Raw genomic sequence first — 14,754 nt, 5'->3', positions numbered from 1 at the left:
CATACTGCAGAATGGCTCCTTTCAAAGTGTTACATTATTATAGAACATTGTATTCTCTTTTTTTTATCACTAACAAATATATGCAAGAGCATTTTTTTATATTGCAGTTTGACAAAGCAGAAAGTATAAAGTGGCATTACATGTGAATACTTGTGCTTAAGCACAGTGCTTGTGTAACTAAATATGTTTAGTTACTTTGCACCACTGACACTGGATATTAATACCAAACTGAAGGTACAGTACCAGTCAAAAGTTTGGACACACCTTCTCATTCAACTACTTTGAAGAATCTAAAATATAAAACATATTCTGGTTTGTTGAGCATTTGTTTGTTTACCACATAATTCCATATGTGTTCCTTCATAGTTTGGATGTCTTCAATATTAATCTACAATGTAGAAAAAAATAAAAATATAGAAAAACCATTGAATGAGAAGGTGTGTCCAAACTGTTGACTGGTACTGTATGTGTATAATTAGTGTACTTTTGATAAATACACTTTGCTCGTACTTTAATAATGCGTTATTAACCCATAAGAACCCAGACCCATTTTTCCTTAAAGGAAAATTATAGGGGATATAAAACAGACTAAATGGACCCCAAGGAACACATTTCTGAAAATATTTTTTAAACAATAGCACCTAAAGCCAAAGATCTGAAATGTCACATATATGTCACAATGGGCGTTTAGGTATAAATTTACTCCTCATTTAAAAATCAATCAACGTGGCCTTTTTTTTGCTCAGTAACAAAGATATGCCTTTTTATTTGCATTTCCACAAACCATATCAAAAGTATAACTTTGCTGGTTGGGTTTAACCCCAAAATATTTTTCTGATTTATTTTTACAAGACAAAAATGTGCAAACTGTCTTCTCAGCAAGCTACTGTAGCTGTATAAAACTGAACATCAAACTTATGTTGTAAACTTGAGAAAACATTCACATAGTGCATAAAAAACTAAAAAAAAACTACCTGAGGGAAAACATCAGCACCATGTTTGAACCATTGTTAACAGCGTCTGTTGTGCATTTTACGGCAGTTTAACCTCGGCCAAAATGGTAATATTTGAGACAATTTCTGTCTAACGATTTAAAAAAAAAAAAATGAAAAACTGTCTGCATTAATCTGCTCAGTTTTAACTACAATAATCATGTTGGGGTTTTTTTACAAGCTAACTTGTTAACATCAGTGTGCTCTTGTTTCTTAATAGGAGACATTTTGCTTCTTCATTGCAGGAAAAGTACAGGAGGACGTCATAAGATTAATTATGACACAATGCATCAGTCAGTAATGCCATTAATAACACCTGTATCTGACAACTCAAAGTGTCAGATACTATTCTCAATTTTGTATTTGTATGATGGGGGCGGCTGTGGCGTAGTGGAGAGTAAGGTAGTTCTCCAATCAGAGGGTCGGTGGTTCGATACCCGGCTTCGGCAGTCGATGTGTCCTTGGGCAAGACACTTAACCCCAAGTTGCTCCTGAAGGCTTGCCATCGGTGTGGACTGGATGTTGTATGAATGTTAGTTAGAGTCTGATGGTGGCACCTTGCATGGTAGCCTGTCATCAGTGTGTGAATGGGTGAATGATATGTAATATACTACTGATTGTAAGTCGCTTTGGATAAAAGCGTCTGCTAAATGACTGTAATGTAATGTAATGTAATGTATGAATTCAGAATTATGAATTCAGAATTAAAAAAAAAAGATTTATGTCAGCACACAAGAGAGTCAAAACTATGGGTTCTAATACATATAGATTTAATCAACCTGATCATAGTATTGTTTTAAAATACAATGATTTATTATCAAAACAACATAAAAATGACTACACTAAAATGAAATAAATGATATTAGCAGGGCTTTTATTCTGGTGTTTGAAATCCAACCGGAAGTTCCGACCCTGCTGTGAGTGTCTAGCTATGAGCTGAAGCTATAAAAGGTCATCATCAGCTCCTTCTTCATCTCCACTCCTTCCTCAGGTGCCTTTACTGTGACACCTCAGGCTGAACACACGAGGGAGGAGTAGAAACACACCCAGGTGGTGTTTAAGAGGCTTCTCTCGTGGGACTACTTTTTACCTGAGAAGGGAGAGAAAAGACAAATCAATGCTGAGGTTTGCTCAACACGTCTATTGTCTGCTGTCAACGTGAGCTAGGCTAGCTGGGTTAGCATGTGCTGCACAGACAGATGTAGCATGTTCAAGGTGGTGTTCCCCCACGTGGGACTGCATGGTGGCTGTGTCGGGACTGTTGTTTGTTTGTTGTTGTTGTTGACTTGCAGGCTGTAGATTAAAGAGGAGGAGGAGGAGGAGGAGGAGGAGGGGCTAATTGCTAGTAGCAGCTATATATGCTAGTCGGTGGCTAGCTGGCTAACAACAGTCTCAGAGGCAGAGAGGAGGTGGTCAGCTGACCAGAGCGCTGTGACGTCACACTCAGAGGTCAGATGCTGATGTGTGTGTGTGTGTGTGTGTTGCAGGGATGCTGTTGTGTGTGTGTGTGGGTGTAATTGCAACACACACACACAAACCCACAAACCCACATCAACAGGTTTGTCAATCAGGTGGTTTGAGTTGATCTGTTATTAGTGTGTGTGTGTGTGTGTGTGGTGGGGGGGGGGGGGGGGGGTTAAAGGGATGGAAGATGAGGTGTCATCAAAGCTAATGCTGCTAAGCTAACTGGGGCTACACTGTGCATGTAGGTGGTGTTTCCTCCAGTGCATGCAGCCACTTGAAAGCACCCTTTTATGTCATTTATTATGTCACAGTTTTCATAGTGCAATTACCAAAAAAAAAAACACATTTAAAAGGAAGATGCATGTGTTTTTTTTTTTTTTTTGTGTGTGTGTGTGTGTGTGTGTGTGTGTCAACCCTCTGCCACAACAACAAAAGCATCCGCCCTGCTGAAGTGTCCTTGAGCAGGGTGATGGATGTCCTGCAGGGTGGAGGCACTGTGTTGCAGTCGGTGAATGAATGGTTGAGGGTTATGTGATGGAAGGGTGTGATGGGGATTTAATCCAGCCGTGGGTTTTTCCACTGGGATCAAATGTTTTTTAATCATTTTTTTTTTTAAATTCTAATTAACAGAACGCTGAATGTGATATTTGGGTTATGATGACGAGTTAAGGGGGGGTGAAGTCGTATCTTTTCGGCTGTCAGATTTGTCCGTAAATGTCGGCTTTGGTTTATGTTTGTATTAGTTGGAATCATTATAGGACTATGAATGATTAATTAACACAACAAATGCATCCTAATATTGCAAATGACCCCGCTGATGGCCACAAGCCGAAATGAATCAGTCCCAACGATGCACTACAAGTGTCACTGACATTTTCTTCATACTTCTTCTCTTCTACATGCACCTTGGAAGTAGCTGAAGTTGTGCCAGCAACCCCACTCTGCTTCTACAATATTGCAAAGTCACATTGATTTTGACAGTTGGGTCATTTACTTGCAGAATTGTCATTAGGACCTTGATATTGAAGTCTTGTATTGAATTAATATTTGTACTGATTTGCCTCTTTGTACTTGTATTTCGCCTCTCTTTTCTTTAATTTTTTTTTTTAAGGGGCTTTAAAATAAAATACAATACAGCACAAAATTGTGGAATTATGTGTATACAATTTTAGCCTCAAACACTTCCTAAATCCTGGCCCACAACGGTTTAATGGGTCTCATAGTAGTCCCTTATAGTGTAATACTAACACACAGTTATTTCTTATACGACCTTGTAAATGCAACATCGGACCCTCTTTAATTTAACCATCATTATTTCAAACACATCTGATGTCAGACTAGTGTTTGGCTTTGTGTATTCAGTGATTTGCTCTGAATTGAATTCTCATTTGAATGTCCGTTTACTGACTCTTGGTTTTTCCACCTCTGCAAGGTTGTGTTTTTGAGCGATGGGCTCTGAAAACCCAGAGGACTTTGGACCAGCCGAGATCCTCACAGAGGAGGATCCGCAAGCCATCGGAGGCCTGATCAACTCTGACGGAGAAGAAGTGGATTTCTCAGATCTCAGTGAGCAAATAGATTTGATCGGTACAAGTATTCACTGAGTGACATTGGATAGTGCAATCCAATCTGACACTCGTGTAATAAATACTATTTTTGTGAAACTTAATATTTGGAGTAGACACTGAACTTTTATAGTTTGTGGTGTCGCTCTGTTTGTTAATGATGTTGCCAATATATTAGACATACCTTTCAATAGAATATGATATAAAGTGCAGGCTCAAAATGTACAACTAGTAGTTACAACAAGTAGTAGCTAGAAAACTGAGGTGATATTTATTGGAGGGTGTAGTTATTGCATTGGAAAACATCATACAGGTGTTTCCATTTCTCTTTTCAGCCACTGTAACATCTGGACAATTATCTGTCAATATATGTTATTTAGGGAATTTACACTTCAAGGACTTATGGTTGCCTTAGTAATTATCTAAATACAGAAGTCTGTAACTTTTGGCAGCAGCAGCACATATAAACAAGGTAAAGTTAGATCTAAGATGGTAAAAATGTCTTCAGAACATCTAAATATGGCGTCCTAACTTTACCTCAGAGGGAGCGCTACAGCTCTGCTGTGGAGGTCTAATGTTAGTGAGTTACTTGTACAACGTCCTAAAGTTTGACAGATATGTTTAGATTTCCTCAGGAGCTATTTCAGGTTCAAAACAAACAAACCATTTACTCTGCACTACTTTAGTGCAGTTTGGACTATATTAAAAGGATTGCTGCAGTCAGGATAAACATCCAGGGCCATTTATATGCATGCAAGTCCCCCGTTATTTCTGCTGCTCACTCTTCCTCCTTGCAGTATGAGTAGACTTGTTTTATTGAAGAATAACAAAGCTCTGCTAATTTGGTGATAAACACATTTTCTAGAAGTTCTTCACCATAACACTATTTAAAAAGCTTTTATTTTGAAGCAGCAAAATCAGGAAACGTTGGGTTTTCATCAGCAGTAACTTGACAAGACTCAGACGGCAGTTTTCCTCCTCTCTTTTTCCTTTGCTGTCCTTTGGGAGAGAAACTCCCGTGTGTGGGGGGGGAGATGATGCGAGAACTTAGTTTCTTTAATTGTCTGCATTGTGACCACATCTGTCCAAACCTCACTGAAATGTCAACTAATTACAAGCCAGGCCACCTCGGCATGTAGGTCTGGCTGATCGGATCTCAATGCGAGCCTGATCCAAATGAGACAAGTTCAACAAAGGCCTTAGATGAGGATGTGAATGCATTAAGGTCCCTGAATGCACCACATCTGACAGCTTTAACACGGATAAGAAATGCACGATCCCACTTTTTCTCCCCCCAATAGCAACTCTTGATATCATAATAAGGGTATCAGCCTAAATTAAATTGCTCTTTTTTTTTTCTTTTCATATTTGTCAAATGTTCAATTTCATACCTGTGAGATAATTCATTGTAATAACACACAATTTCATCACAAAACTGACCCACAGTGTGTCTGAACACCATCGGCGTTGTGCTCGGGGATAAACCGTTTTGGAGATGTTTCTTCAACAATTTAGTTTCCTTAATTCAATGCTTTTCTGGTCTTTCTGTTCACACAGGAGAGAACGCCATCCCTGTCGTTGTGCCTGCAGAGACGCCCTCCAAGACGTTTGATCCGAGCGAGAATGAAAAAACGCCGTCCCTCCACAGCTGCTCCGTGTGCGGCAAAGACTTCCCTTACGCCTCCAAACTCCAGCGCCACTTGCGCACCCACTCCGGAGAGAGACCTTTCCCCTGCTCCATGTGCGAGAAGAGGTTTCCGGAGAAGGGGCTGCTCATGATCCACGAGAGGGTCCACACCGGGGAGAAGCCGTTCCCGTGCACTTTCTGCGAGAAGAGGTTTGCCAGCCAGGGCGAGCTCCGGCTGCACCGGCGGACACACACCGGGGAGAGGCCGTACCACTGCTCCATCTGCCTGAAGAGCTTCTCCCGACACTGGCATCTGAAAACGCACTTGGACGCGATGCACTCCGAGGTTGTCGCGGGCTTCACGAGGAAGAAGTTCCCGTGCTCGGACTGCGACAAGAGCTGCAACTCGGCCGCCGAGCTGAGGGATCATCAGAGGACTCACACCGGCGAGAGGCCCTACCAGTGCTCCTTCTGCGACAAAAGGTTCGCCTTGTCGGGCACACTGGTGAGACACGAGCGCCTCCACACTGGAATTACGCCTTACCACTGCTCCGACTGCGGCAAGACGTTCGCTCAGCAGTGGACGCTGACGACGCACATGCGGACTCACACGGGGGAAAAACCCTACAGCTGCACACAGTGCGACAAGTCCTTCGTGGCTCCCGGAGAGCTCCGGAGGCACACCAGGATTCACACGGGGGAAAAGCCGTACACGTGCAAGGACTGCGGGAGGCACTTCTCACTGGCGGGAACTCTGAGGAACCACAAACGATCGTGCACGCAGAACAAGAATGGATCGGTCACAGATGTCGTCTTGGACCCGGTTCAAGCTGCTGGTGTTGAATCAGCGCAGCCGGACCTGGCCAACAACGTCAGCTCTGAGGTAGAGACGGCTTTTCACTGTGATTGAGATGTTTAATGTTTATTCTGCTGCATTGATATAGTTCTTTACAACCTCCTAACACCATCGTTTCCATTTGTTCTCATTTAACTGTTTTTATAGGTGTCTGACAGTAAGAGTTTGCCCAGTGTGGTTGAGCCCCAGTCCTCAGAGGCTCTTAACTCTGACAAAGCAGCTCAGTGTGAAAAAACCCCGCAAGAACCAGAAGACCGACCGGAGGACGTCGTTTCCAGTCCACCTATGAATGTAATCGTGAAAGAGGAGGAAGAAGAGGAACCGTTGTGCGGTACGTGAACACGAGATTCCAGATATCCCTTCTTGTATAGTATAAGTAGCGTGAACTAGTTTGATGGTGATTTATTTATTGTTTCCTTTTGTGCTGTAGAAGAAGCTCCCGAGCAGGTGTCTGGTAGTGAGGACTGCACCATGCAGGAGGAGACTGAAGAGCAGCGTCAGGAGAGCAACACAGAAATTAGGATTACAGTAAAGGAGGAAGAAGATGAACTTATTAACAGTAAGGAAATACAGATGTCACTCACACTGAAAAACAATGTCACTGTTTTTATTACAGTCATTAGCTGGGACCTCGTTCCACTGAATGACTGGATGAAAACATGTTTTTCCTCACTGGTTTCAGCCCTCCCTTCTCTCTCTTTTTACCCTTTTTCGTTGTATTCAGAGACTTCATCCACACTACACTGGGTAATTCTGAAAAAAATAAAAAAACGTTTGTGTGTGTGAAACTGCACTAGTGTTTTCAGGTAGTTTTAAGGTTTATGTCCACACTAAAACCCTTGAACAGGAAAATTGGCACCACAAAGTTAAAAGGCAACAGGAAGTTGTCTTTTTAAACCCCTGGCCCTTTAAATGAGAGGACACAAATAATACTTTTCCAAAAGCAAAAGTTTCTCAGTTTCATATTATCCCCTCTGTTCTTTTAAAAAGCTAAGTTTTAGGGAGATAAATACCTGGATAAATGTGGGAAGGTGAAAAAAAAGACGCATTTTAAGATTTAGCTTGTTTAGTGAAGACACATCGTGAGTGACCTTAAGATGACAGTAGCAGGCTTCTCATTTTTTCCGGTTGAAAAGTCAGCAGTCATTGACGATTTTCATTACCTGTAGTTCAATTATATGATTTATATTTTCGTCCGATTTAAATATGTTTTTTAAAAGCTGCCTTCTTTATACTGTGTTTGTCTCACAAGCAGAGGCTGTTTTTTTTGTTTTTTTTAAAAAGAAGCATCAATCTCTACTTTTTTGATATTTGAAATGATAAAAAGCGGACTGTGTCTCTTTCAGTTCACTCCGACTGACTCTTTGCTGTCTCTGACTGACTGGTTTGAAAATGAGAACCCTGCACTTGTGGTTAGTGTTGATTTTGTGTTTCTTCTTTAGACACATTAGGATTTTATATGATCCGTAGTTTTTTTTTTTTTTTTTTGAATTTCCTATGATAAATAACAAAATAGTTGATTATTTCAGGGACTAATTAGAAAAATGTGTAGCTTTGCATCTTTTTTATCAAGGACCTTTGTTGTATCTATTTCAATTCAGTGGATTACTCCTAAAATGAAACATTTAGTGTCAGGCCTTTGATTCAGAGTGGACTCTTGTCTTGGACTTATGGAGATAGCAGGAAAATGAATGATGCTCCTGTGGACATTTTTAGAGTTGGGACAGGTGCATAAAGTATTTATATCATCATCGCCATCTTAACTTACACAATAAACACATCAAAAAAAAGACTGCGATTAAAATTTTTATTAGCTTTAATTTTTTTTATTGCTGCCTTTTGTGTTCAGTTCAATTTTCAGTTTGTTCAATAAGAGAATGTTGGAAATGTATATTTTTTTTAATTCAACAAGCAGCAGAAAAACAGAACTCAGTAAACTAAAATATCTGTTATTTATTGCAACTAATATCATTATCTCATGTTGCACATTCTCCTATGAGCGACAGCACTAGACAGGTACCTGTCCATAGAGGAATGAGACAGGTTGTACTTGCTTAACATGAATTTATGGCTTATTTAGCACTCAAATGAGTTGAAGGCTGATCAACAGATTATTTGTTTTTATCTCATATTTATCCTTTCAATCTTTTATCATGTTGGATTCTGCTGTGAGCAGTGTCTTAAAGGAATACTTCACCCACAAAATGACCATTTGTAAATCAGTTATTCACCCCTTGAAGCCTTGAGTTCTTAAAGAAAATGTTTTTTTTTTTTTTCTTGTCTGCCTCCCTGAAGTATGGAGAATCCGTTAACGGAGAAAAGTCTTGTATAAATTGCAGTAAAAAGGAGCCACGGTTAAAGGTCCAATACATGGGTTCAGAGCATTAATATAGCATAAAACAACTATTTGTTATGTAAAAAATAAAGTGGAGTAATGTCGACCAATGTGTTCACCCTACCGCCTTCTCAGCAGTCTGCATGTTGAGAGCCGTAAAAGTCAATCGAAATGCTCCCAATCTCGTATTTAGCGCCTTTAACAACAGCAAAACGATATCAAAACAACCACTTTGAACTCTTGCACAACTAGTGCAGAATAATCCATGTCTCATTTATTCAGTTGTATGAACAGTAATTCCCAAACACACGCATTTTCTGTCTCACACGGAAGAGAAGCACGCCTGCACAAGCCTGAGTTTGTTTCATGCAGAAGTGTTTGAACTAGTAGGTTTTAGCAGAGATGCATGTGTTTGGAAAGTAATGAGCATATGACTGGAAAAAATACACCTAGATGATACTGTGTGAGTTTGTAAACAAATGTGTGTAGATGTAGTTTTGCTGTTGTTCAAAGTGGCTCATGTTTACTTAAATGTATCAGACCGTTCTCTGTTTTTTGCTTATTCACCATTCACCGTGGAGGCATGCGATTAAAAACAGTATTCCTTTAACAAGTAAAAAGGTTTATTTGAGGTTTTTTTTTTGTTTTTTTTTTAAAAATGTCATGTTTCAACCTGTCACCTTTTGTTCCCACAGTGTCTGAAGAGGACCCCGATCATGTCTCTGACAGTGACAAAGACAGTCCTCCAGCCTCGCCGGGGCAGGACCAGTGCAACGAGCATCTGACGAAGAGCTCTTACTGCTGCGGGCTCTGTGGAAGAGACTGTCACAAGATGTCTGCCCTCCAGATTCACATGCGGATTCACTCGGGAGAGAAACCCTACCAGTGCTCTCTGTGTGGCAAGCAGTTCACCCAGAAAGGTCAGCTCAAAGGTCACCAGAAAGTCCACACGGGAGAGAAACCGTTCTCCTGCCCGGACTGCGGGAAGAGCTTCGCCCACTCGGGGGCCATGAACAGACACCGGCTCACCCACACGGGGGAGAGGCCCTACCACTGCTCCGTGTGCGAGAGGAGCTTCAACCAGTCGGGCCGCTTGAGGGAACACGAGAAAATCCACTTCGGGGAGAAGTTTGACTGTCCCGAGTGCGAAAAGAGTTTCACGCGAGCGTCGAGCCTCAAGAACCATTTCAGGCTTCACACGGGAGAGAGGCCGTACGGCTGCGACGTCTGCGGGAGAGGATTCAGCCGCTCGCAGAGTCTGAGGCTCCACAAACGGAAACACGAGCAGATCCACCCCGAGGAGGAGGAGGAGGAGGAGGAGGAGGAGTCGGCATTCGGCGCCAGGAGCGATGATTTATCACAAAGTGACGATAACTCTCCGCTTAATATGTGTATAGCAGACAAAAATGACTGATGATGTATTTATATATGAAGAAATAAGAGAGAACAGTAGTCGTGCAACTCTACAAGATTTTAGGCAGTAAAACATGAACCGAAAGAGGAGAAAACAAGGGACTACCTCTGTGAATAGACCGTTATTAAACATTTACGTAGTGGCTCACAAAAGAAGTATTAAAGCTAAAGCATTTAACGCCCTGAAATTAATAAAGAAATATGTGTCAAATGATGTTCAGCAACTAACAACAGTTTCACAAAATGACCAAATATTTAATACAAACACAGCTTCAGTAAAATCTTGGAAAAGGTTCAGATGATACATTTTAAAGGTCACATTTATTGTCTTTTATAACTCGGACTTATGTTAGTTGAATCAAAATATCACACTCACATTTATAGTATTTATTGTAGTACAAATGGCTGATTTGAGGTCCGTGATTTCACATTTTCCATGCAGTATTTGTCCTTCGAACTAATTGTGTATGTGGAAATTGGATTTAAGAGTAAATATATTATTGTATCAAACGTTATGATGGCCAATGAGCGGTCTGTGAATCAGGTGAAACTGGAATTCATCCTTTGGGTAGGAGCTACTGAAATGTCTGAAATGTTTTAGCCAGTAATGAAGCAACAGGATTATGATATTCATCAGAAGTTTTATTTATATTTTTGGCCAAAACCATTTTGCCTTAGTGGTGATAAATCTTTTATCTCTGTGTTTGTGTTATGTTCACAACCAGGTTCACCTGGTTTGAACAACTCTTAAAGGCCAACAACTGTTGTGAATAAAAGATTCATCCTTAAAGGCTGTGATAGAAAAGTACTGCCTCTGTCTAACTGTATGGGACATGTTATACTGTACAATAAAAGTAAAAATACTTAAGACTGGCTTATATATTACAAAATTGTGGTATATTAAAAATGAAGATGGTATTAGCATAGTGTGGTGGAAGTTGACCGAATAAGGGAGACCAACAAAGAGAAATTTATCTTTGTATATATTTTATAAAGCTTTTGCGCAAAAGGACCGAAACCAACAAAGTGACAGTCAGCTACTGCATCTTCACCAGGGTTTTATATGCATAAGAACAAAGAGTCAATAGTTACATTCAATGAAGGGATAGACATACTTAATATAGAACAAAGAGACATCACTTAGTAAAGAACACGGGATTTCCCAAATGAAGGCACACAAGAAAAGGTTAATGTGCAGGCTAGGCTATATTTCAACCTTCCATCATTTAGCACGTCAGTGTGGTATACATTATTATTATATTCCTTTATTGATCCCCATGGGGGAAATTCAAGTGTTGCAGCAGCTCAACTACACAGACACAGACAATAAATACACATACTATACAACTACACAGACAATAAATACACATACTATACAACTACACAGACAATAAATACACATACTATACAACTACACAGACAATAAATACACATACTATACAACTACACAGACAATAAATACACATACTATACAACTACACAGACAATAAATACACATACTATACAACTACACAGACACAGACAATAAATACACATACTATACAACAAAATAAAGATAGAACAGGAATAAAAATGTACATATCAGGCATTGTGTTAAGAAAGACAGTTCATATATAAAATCAGAGGTTCAAGTAATAGTTCAAGCGGAAAGGAAGCCGGTCATGCTTTCGCGCAGGCCACAAAAACAGTATAAAACAGAGTCACACTTAATACAAAGGTTATACATTAAATGATAATTTTTTCCTCTACACCTCCCCCCCTTTTGATCATACATGATCACTTAAGTAGTAGATAAAAAAGATAAAAAAGTATTAGATCATGACTAACATATTAAATGTTGTAATAAACATTAGTAAATCAAAACATCAGTAAAACAGTGACAATAGTAATCAAAGTAATATATGGCGTAAAAGTTTATACAACTCACAGGTAATTAAGCATCAGTGATGTCAAGTCGTTAAGATTTAAGATAACACGTCATCAGTCCCGTGAGGGGAAACATCTCTTAACAAAATGAGACATAGGATAACAAAAGATACGAAAATGAATGATATCAAAGGTTAATCTACGTTCACATACACATTACATTACATTACATTACAGTCATTTAGCAGACGCTTTTATCCAAAGCGACTTACAGTCAGTAGTATATTACATATCATTCACCCATTCACACACTGATGACAGGCTACCATGCAAGGTGCCACCATCAGACTCTAACTAACATTCATCATCCAGTCCACACCGATGGCAAGCCTTCAGGAGCAACTTGGGGTTAAGTGTCTTGCCCAAGGACACATCGACTGCTGAAGCCGGGTATCTGATTGGAGAACTACCTTGCTCTCCACTACGCCACAGATTCTTCCGTAACATTAGACGTGACATTAGACCATTCACGTCGCCATGTATGGATAGTAGCATCAGCGCGGTCACGCCTGCTTTCTTCTATCACCTGTATCAAGGTCATTTGATGTGAGACACACGCATTATCAAGCCTCTGACCATTGGAATAACACAGCAACCTAAAAGACACAGTATTGCTAAAGTTGATAGATTCAATGTCTCCATGTTGCACTTCTTGCATTACCCGTGCGTCTTTGGTTTGGTGAGCTGGAGTGGATCTGCGTGGTCTTAATTTAGCTACGTTTGTCCCATTGTTTGAACTTGAGGGTGTCTTAGTGTTCTGTGATGCGTGTCGTGCTTCGAGCCATAACAGTGGGATAACAATTAGTACAGCCAGGGTAAGAAGGAAACACATTGTACCGCGCAGGCCACAAAAACCTGGGTGTCTGAATGGACGCCATGGAGGTCCTTGTGGTGGCGCCATCTTTGACGCGCGAGTGAACCTCCTACCACACTTATTTATGCTACTACTAAATCTCTAGAGGCTGTCACTGCCTTCTCTGCAGCTGCTACAGCTCTCAGGCAGAGGGGCAGACCCGCTGCTACTGGATCCAGGTTTGTAGAAAAATAAGCAACAGGTCTGAGTTTATCTCCATGTTTTTGGCAGAGGACAGAAGTGGCATATCCACCCTTTTGATCAATAAACTGTACAAATGGCTTATTCGAATTTGGTAAGCCAAGTGTTGGAGCATTTCTGAGTGCACTTTTCAAATCTACAAAGGCCTTTTGTGCTTCTGGGGTCCATGTGATTTTACCATGAGCTGTCAATTGTTTGCCATGAGCTGTCAATTGTTTGCCATGGACAGTAGCTGAGAGGGGTGCCTCTCGTTCTGAATAGTTAGGGATCCACTGTCTGCAATATGACGTCATTCCTAGAAAACTCTACACGTGTTTCTTTGTTCCTGGCAGAGGAACGTTTTGGATCGCCGCAATTCATTCGGGAGAGAGGGATTTGCCCTCTGCTGTGATCACATGTCCCAGATATGTTACCTTTGTCTGGACAAATTGCAATTTAGACAAGCTGGCTTTGTGACCGCTGTTGGCCAGAAATGTTAATAGCGCAACTGTGTCTGTTTTGCATGCCTCCTCTGAGGGGCTGGCCTCCATAAGGTCGTCTACATAAGCCAATAAGACGGAACCTGATGGAAATTCAAAATTGTGCAAATTTAGGCTCAGCTGCTGATGAAAATACGTTGGACTTTCCGAGTACCCTTGTGCACATCTTGTCCAGGTGTAGCTACGCCCCTGAAAGGTGAATGCCAACCAATATTGACTTTCAGGATGGACGGGTACGGAGAAAAATGCATTTGGCCAAATCAACAACCGAAAAATGAGTTGCGTCTGGTGTAGATGAGAGACAGAACGGTATGTGGATTGGAAACTTCAGGTACAAAACGCCATTCTGTTGGTTGATCCTCATCCCTGATTTTCTTAACAGGAAATATTAGAGTACGTACTGGTGAATCATTACATGGGACAATTATGCCCGCTTTGAGTAAAGCTTTAAACACCGGTGTGATGCCATCTGTGGCTTCTTGTTTTAAAGGATATTGTTTCAGACAAGGCCTGTAGTCTGATTTTGGATGAATTACCAAAAGGTGTCGCATCTTTCATAAGTCCAACATCGTACTTATGTTTTGCCCAGAGGCAATCCGGCACCTGTGTTAATTCAGCTGGCATGCTTTCAGTTGTCATGACAACTGCGTACACAGATGAACCACGTGGTTTGTTCTCGAACAGTTCTACTGTTCTTTTAACTTGCACTGTAGATGTGACTACTGTGCGATGTACATCACCGGTCTCTCTGTACTCTGTCCTAGGATCCATTGTTCTGCAGAAATCTGAACACCCGCATTTGCCCAGGAGCCATGGACCCAGATCCTGCCATTTCCAGATGTGTGGGGGTTGTTGTCTGAAAAAACTCACATGGAGGGAGTTATTTTCCGAAAGGTTCGGTCTTGGGCAGCAGAGAGAGTAACAGAAACAACAGCGACTGACTTTGTCCAGTAAATGTGTGTCAAACTCAACCTCTCTGGCTTTTCAAATACCGCACACCAATCTTTCTCAAAGTCTGTGTCTTTTCCCTCACTGACATGTGC

The 14,754-nt window shown here is 40.9% G+C and overlaps 1 protein-coding gene across 2 annotated transcripts; it reads left to right on the top strand.

The window, feature by feature from the left end:
* Positions 1-1,958: 1,958 nt before the first annotated feature.
* LOC129095854 (zinc finger protein 250-like) lies at positions 1,959-11,112 on the top strand. 2 transcript variants are annotated; one of them, XM_054604438.1, is made up of 6 exons: positions 1,959-2,117; positions 3,889-4,022; positions 5,579-6,531; positions 6,652-6,835; positions 6,935-7,063; positions 9,535-11,112. In XM_054604438.1, the coding sequence occupies exons 2-6, from the start codon at positions 3,905-3,907 to the stop codon at positions 10,251-10,253; spliced, it is 2,103 nt and encodes a 700-aa protein (XP_054460413.1). In that variant the 5' UTR covers positions 1,959-2,117; positions 3,889-3,904; the 3' UTR covers positions 10,254-11,112. The 2 variants fall into 2 exon arrangements, with proteins under 2 accessions (XP_054460413.1, XP_054460414.1); XM_054604439.1 differs by lacking the exon at positions 1,959-2,117 and adding an exon at positions 2,421-2,441.
* Positions 11,113-14,754: the final 3,642 nt, after the last annotated feature.

The sequence above is a fragment of the Anoplopoma fimbria genome, chromosome 9, assembly GCF_027596085.1.
Source record: "Anoplopoma fimbria isolate UVic2021 breed Golden Eagle Sablefish chromosome 9, Afim_UVic_2022, whole genome shotgun sequence".
Taxonomy (NCBI): Eukaryota; Metazoa; Chordata; class Actinopteri; order Perciformes; family Anoplopomatidae; genus Anoplopoma; species Anoplopoma fimbria.
Note: the sequence above shows the minus strand (reverse complement) of the source record. Positions and strands in the feature narration are given on the sequence as shown.

Coding starts and splice junctions, on each gene's coding strand:
- LOC129095854 (XM_054604438.1), top strand. CDS start 3,905: ATGGGCTCTGAAAACCCAGAGGACTTTGGACCAGCCGAGATCCTCACA. Junction 6,532..6,651: donor CCAACAACGTCAGCTCTGAG/GTAGAGACGGCT, acceptor CTGTTTTTATAG/GTGTCTGACAGTAAGAGTTT. Junction 7,064..9,534: donor AGAAGATGAACTTATTAACA/GTAAGGAAATAC, acceptor TTGTTCCCACAG/TGTCTGAAGAGGACCCCGAT.